Raw genomic sequence first — 6,785 nt, forward strand, 5'->3', positions numbered from 1 at the left:
TCACCTTGTCCCATTCATTTGTCATACTCTTAACAATATATCAGTCATGCAAGTACAGAAAACAAACCAATTCAAGGCATAAACAACGAACAATATGAAATGATAAATTAGAGTACTATATCTCGCTCACAGTTTTTTTTTTTCTGAACTCATATTAATTATTCGCTTTAGAGAAGTCCCCACTCTTCCAGAAAAGGAAATGTCGACTCATCTCATGTGCTGCTGTTTCTGTATCCAGTACTTACATTGATTTATGTGCAGCATGTGACTGTTGGTTTCATCATTGCTGGGAGTGCGGCTCTGCGACTGATGCAGTGTCCCCTGTCGGTGATGGAGCAAATCTGTTCAGGGTGACTACTCCGACTCTTTTTCTAAAGAAACCTTGGAATCGTTCATGTCCTCAAGTCCAACTGAGGGTGGCACACTCAGTGAGGCACCAATCCGACAGTTTATAATCAGCTCAGGAATCGAACCCAGACTAGATAGCGCAAAATGTATGGATGTTACCTCTGCAGCATCTCGATTAAGCAAGGAAACCAGAATATGACTTTGTCCCTGATGACACAGCACAAAGGGTTACACATCAGATGATGTTGTCCTATTCCTGTCCAGATTGCAGATCAAGGCATTCATTCATAACCGTGAAGATAATGATTATTCGAAAATTAGTGGTATAATGACCAGGATTGTTAAAAGGTAGCAAATGGATGACGTACACACAAATACTTTTGGAAGAAGTCCATATGCAAGTTGAATAAATGAGGCCTGGGCCAAATTTACCAAATATTGCTTTCTCATTGTGAATGACTCACGCATGATGTAAATCATTCTTCGTTGGTGCCCAGAAAGATTTCATAGCACTTTTATATTGATTTCCAGCAGGTTTGTCCAGTAGCAGTTGGATGGGACAGTGGTAGAGCAGGTTGAAGATTGTCTCTACTCAGTCATTTCAGCAGACGCTTTCATCACAGGGAGATTGTCACTCAAATTTCCATGGTTGGGCGTTGCTGGCTCACTTATATGGCAAAGCCAGGTAATTACATTGTGCATGCAAAGTCAAAAAACAGGGTAAACGATTGATTCACTTTGTCTGTCTCTGTCAGTCTACAAATGTCAGTTTATGGTCGAGAAACTACTTTATTTAAATTGAATACAGTGCTGTGTTATATTTTGAACATGAATCGGAAAACGACCCTGTAGTTTAACAGTACTTTGGCTCTGAATTTGTCCCGATTGCATGTGCGCAGAGAGGAGTGAGATAATTTTTTTTTTACTTTGGTTGCTTGTCTGGCAGTCAAACATAATTGAAAATCAATCCAAACAAGAAAATTGATGTTTTTAAGGACATTAAATGGCACTAAGAACAAGCTCGAAGAATTAATGTAATGCGTTAAATAAGGTTGGGTAAAAGACTCTGCATCAACAGCGGTAAACTTCAGAAAAAAAAGTTTTTCTACAACCTTGAAAAGTGGTATTACCTCCTCCACCGAAGGTGGATGGACGTCATGTTCTCACCCCTGTCTGTCTGTCTGTTACTTGCAAAATCGAAGATTTTTCAAGTACATTGGTCGGTCGATTTCATTATTCTGCCTGTCGTTCTGTCTGTCTGTCTGTCTGTCTGTCAATCGCCTACATGTCACAATTTAAAACCGATCTTCACGAAACTTCACCACATGGCAGTTTGACATGAGCAAGAAGCCCATTGTTTTTGAAGTCAAAAAGGTAAACATAGGCCAAAGGTCAACAACTTAGGTGAGATTTCTAAAATCCTCAATTTTCATCCGATTGATGAGACGCCAGGGCTCTGATGAAATGGTTGTGGTGAAGATCTGAAAAAAGAATTGAACAACATTTTCATATCAGCTTACTGAATTCAACCAGCAGTTAGTTTTGAGGTCAACATAGGCCAAAGGTCAACAACTAAGACTGGTATTTCTGAAATCCTCAATTTTCATCTGATTGGCTTGAAATTTGAAGAGGAGTTGCATATCAGGTCACTGAATTCAACCATCAATTATTGTTGAGGTCAAATTTGTTTTATGGATTTTGCAAGTGTCGTGCTCTGCACGACGTCATTTTCTTGTTTGTCTGTATGTTTATCGCCTCCAGGTCACAATTCGAAATCGATCATCATGAAACTTTACTCAGTTGTAGAGGTCATCTCAACGGAAAAGCCTTTTGATTTTGAGGTCAAAGGTCATCTTGGGTTCAAATTTCTAAAATTGTCATTTTTCATCTGATTGACTGGAAATTTGAACAAGGTTTGCATATTGCATCACTGGATTGGGAAACCATCTACTTTTGAGGTCAAGGGTAAAACTTCTAAAATCATCAATTTTTTATATGAAAAATCGTCTATTTTCATCCAATTGACTTTTTAATTAAACAGCGATTGCATATTACATTACTGAATTGGGAAACCTACTACTTTTGAGATCAAAAGGTCAAAGTTCAACTCGAGGTCAAACTTCAAAAATCATACATTTTCAACTGAAAAATCGTCAATTTACATCCTGTTAATTTGGAAGTTGAACAACATTTGCATAGTCCATCACTGAATTGGGAAAGCAACTATTTTTGAGGTCAAAGGGTCAAAAGTCAACTCAAGGTCAAACTTCTAAAATCATCAATTTCAATCGGAAAAATAATCAATTTTCATCCGATTGACCTGAGTTTTGATTAAGATTGTCAATTTTAATCTAAACGAAATGGACAATTTGATGTATCCATGGCAACCTTTGCAGAGGGGGTGGATTTTGCAAGTTTCTTGCTCTGCACGACATCTTTGTTTGTTTCTTTGTTTGTTTGTGAACCAAATATCTCAAAATGTTGTGGACGAATTCGGACTAAATTTGGTGGAGAGCTTGGGTATGTGACAAGGATGAAATTAGATTTTGGTGAAGATCTGGATCCGACAGTTTTGAAATGATTTTTCACCATTGAGATAGGGCCAAAAACGACATATGCCATGATATCTCAAAAAATTGTGGACGGGTTGGGACGAAATTTGGTGGAGAGCTTGGTTATGTAACGAGGATGAATTTATTCGATTATGGAGAATATCCGAATCCGGATCCGGATCTGAGAATTGTTTAAATGATTCTCCACCATTGATTGATATGGCTAAAACGACATATAGCATGATATCTTAAAAAGTTAAGGACAGATTCAGGTGAAACTTGGTGGATGAGTTGGTTAGGTGATCAGAACAAGTTGATTAAATTTTAGTTCAGGTCAAAATCCAGATCCAGCCTATCAGTGGGATACAAAACGTAAACTCATCAGCCTGGCTGAGGTATGCATGCTACCGAGTGGCCTTATTGGTTATATTTAAATTAAATTATATACTTGAACACGAGAACAAAAACCAGCTTTTTAGCACTTTCAAAACCTTTCCCTGCAGCAGTACTTCAACAAAATATTACTGCATTTTACATCATCACGACCAATTAAAGTTTCTGCTTGCAGACCCCATCCATGTACTTCTTTCTCAAGACTGCACGGGGGGGGGGGGGGTAAGGTGTTCTATGAACCATCTCGTTGTGCATGTAATTTGATAACAAGTCATGGAAAAGCCCAAGTGGTTTAATTTGACTCCAAAAGAGCAGGAATCCTTAGCTTGACAAGTCAGAGGCAAATGCCAACTTAGCTATCCCATCAACCCTGAGCTGGCAACATGGACTTCCAAAGAGGTTTTCCCATTAAAGTCTGAACTAGGCTCAACTTTCATCACTTCTCGTAAGATTGGATGCGTTCAAGTTAATAATCTTCAGTCAAGATAGTGCTGAGCCAATGATTTGGAGGTATTACAATCCCTCCTTTACTAAACAGCCCTATAACTTTTAAAGCCAAAAATAAACTGCTTCTTGCCAGAATTTCAGACCTAATCACACCTTACACCCTTGCAGGAATGCTACTGTCTAACAAGTGTCGAAATCTCCGAGAAGTTCCTCGCACAACAATGAAGACTTTTGACGATGCAGAATTCTTCAACTGAGGAATTTGCTGGCCTTTTCAAACTTAGACACCTTAGAAGTCTTTCAAATAAACTTAGACACCTTTGGAAGAAATTAATTTTTGTTTCATTTTAAACTATTCCTGTGTATGTAGTAGAGCAAGCATTACTTTCATTATGTTGAAATACTGGGATGGGATTGCTTTATGGGCCTATTGATTGACTGGAATGTTCTATTTTACATGTCGTTGTATAAATTATGGTTGGGCAAATAAATACTAAAGGTGGTTAACCTGTGTCTCAATGTTTAGGCAAGGATTTAAACACAGACTTCACCTGTTCCTGAAGCAACACCACGCAGCCTTTTAGATAATTTGTGCAGACAGATCAACCATCGAGTGATTTCACGTAAGTTGGTAACGCGGTGAAAAGAAGATCGAGTCCAACGTCATGATGTGATCATAGATGCAGCTCCAACAGGAAGTTTGTGAACCTGTTATCAAAATAGGGATGTATATTTTAGGCTATAATATTGCAACATTGCCTGTAACAAAACCTCAAAACCACAGGAGGATAAGTGTACAACACCATAAAACCAAATGATCAATTCACCTATATTTGAATAAATAATGCTAATTTGAGGCTCATTTTAAAACAAGATCATGAAGCTGCAGAGAAGTTCATTTCAATGCACTACCACTTGAAAAGTTCAGCAGTTGGCATAACTGCACTCCACGAGTTCGCAAAAGCTAGCATATTCATATTACATAAATTTAACGAGAAGGGCACTCTTCAACATCGTGACATCACCAGATATGCCTCTCTCCACATTATTACATCATTATACACAATTGTACCAAGTTTGATTGAAATCACTGAACCCAGATTGAAAATATTAAATAATTCTGGCCACCCAACCATGCGTCCGATCAGGTTGAACTTTAAAACATATATTCCCCATGGCCACTAGATCATAATTGTGACGTTCCATGTCGATTGATGAGACGGTTCAAGAGAAAGAGGATATTTAAAGATTTTTGTTCAATCCAATATAGCTGCCAAACCGTGTGACCGATTCATTATTCGTGAACACTCTGGTATCCCCAAGGCTTGGGGAACATGTGGGTGAAGTTTATCCTCGATCTGTCAAGCCGTTCTCGAGAGGAAGGTTTTTAAAGGTTTATTCTTCAAAAATAATCGCTGCCAAACCATGTGACCTGTGACATCATAGGTGGGGAACTTTTTGTTCCTCATGGATAGGCAATCATCCTTGTAAGGTTTCGCCTCGATCTGTTCATCCATTTTGGAGAGTATTTTTGAACGTTTTTATGTTAAAAAAAAGAAATGGCTGCCGAACCACATGATCGGATTTAGTCCGAGATGACCCTCAAGTTTTCATTCTGATCAGATAAAGCGTTCGACATGTGCAATTTGACGTCATAATGAAGCCACCTGTGACATCAAATTAAAAAAAAATCACACTTGTTTTCCATGGGGAGTACTTCAAATGTGCCAAGTTTCAATTTTTTTCCATGGAGTAGTTTCAGAGATACACAGGTTCAAAGTTTTTTATCCCCCGCGGCGTGGCGGAAGGGGGATATTGTTGTCACCCAGGTCGTCCGGCTGTCTGTCCGTCTGTCCGGGCGTTAACATTTATAGCTGTGAGTGCGATAACTCATAAACTGTTCGCCATATCGATTTGAAATTTGGGTCACACATGTACCACCTGAAAAGGAAGAACCCTATTGATTTTGGGCGTGGCCAGATCCAAGATGGCCGAATGGGGCGGCCATCTTGAAAAAAATGTTTTTTGTCATAAATGGAAAACCGCTTATTTGATTTCAATTATTTTTGGTTACTACATTTCTCACCCCTGGGAAACTTTTTCGAGATGATGACCAAATGGTGTCTTGTTTCCAATTCACCTCTCTCATTATCTGGAATATGTATGACCTTTTTCATTCAATGGCGGGGGATTCCCCATCTCTGATGGTATATTTTCCCTTTGTTCCAACATGGCTGCCACACTACGTGACGTATGACGTCATAATTATAATTAAAACATTCCACATGAGTAATCGCACCTATGGTGAAAATTTCGTAATAATCAGACAAGCAGTTGCAGAGAAAACAGAGAAAATTATCATGGACAGACGGACAGACAACCCGAAAACATAATGCCACCAGTGACCGTCAGCGGAGGCATAAAAATGAAACAATGTTGTTTCATCTCCAAAAGGAAGATCCTTCTCTTGCATATAAATTACATGCAAGACCAAGATGTGAGTACACACCAGTGCACCTGACCTAAATTACAGTAACATTGCGCACCGTGATAGAAAATAGATAAACACATATAGTGCATGGGATTTCAACCTAACTTTCCTATACCGTGCACTTGAGGGTTCAGTTGGGAGTACTACAGCTATTCTGTGCAGCCTGTGGCTACTGGTTGCATCATTTTCTGGGGGTGCGGCTGTGCCACTGATGCAATGCCCTCTATTACCAGTACTCTGGTACTCATTTTGCTAACCCCAGAAGGATGACAGGCTGAGTGAACCCTACCTGGTGTCAATTCAACGGCCGACAGGGGCTCAACCACCAAAACCCCCCATGAGATCTTAAGCCAGCCACCTTGACCGTTAAACCAACACGAGGCTTGTTTGGGAGTACGAAGGGGCTAACAACCAACTTGCAATGAAATACACAAATGAGTTTGGCTCTGATGCAAAACTTTGTCTGAGTATCCATGTATTTCACAATGAGCAATCAGACGAGCATTATCAATACTGCGCACGGAATCATGATGTGAAAAACAATAATATCAGCC

The 6,785-nt window shown here is 39.3% G+C and overlaps 1 protein-coding gene across 1 annotated transcript in view; it reads left to right on the plus strand.

Annotated features, from left to right (window-relative positions):
- The window catches only part of LOC147030899 (pyruvate dehydrogenase (acetyl-transferring) kinase isozyme 1, mitochondrial-like), a 54,857-nt gene extending 50,612 nt beyond the window's left edge, over positions 1 to 4,245 (plus strand). Inside the window, exon 5 of the mRNA XM_085875455.1 lies at positions 3,909 to 4,245. Within this exon, the coding sequence (XP_085731581.1) occupies positions 3,909 to 3,965 (57 nt within the window). The 3' untranslated portion in view covers positions 3,966 to 4,245. The remainder of the gene's footprint in view (positions 1 to 3,908) is intronic.
- The last annotated feature ends 2,540 nt before the right edge of the window (positions 4,246 to 6,785 follow it).

Source organism: Eptatretus burgeri, chromosome 3, assembly GCF_056783735.1.
Source record: "Eptatretus burgeri isolate ZD-2024b chromosome 3, Ebu_testis_v1, whole genome shotgun sequence".
Taxonomy (NCBI): Eukaryota; Metazoa; Chordata; class Myxini; order Myxiniformes; family Myxinidae; genus Eptatretus; species Eptatretus burgeri.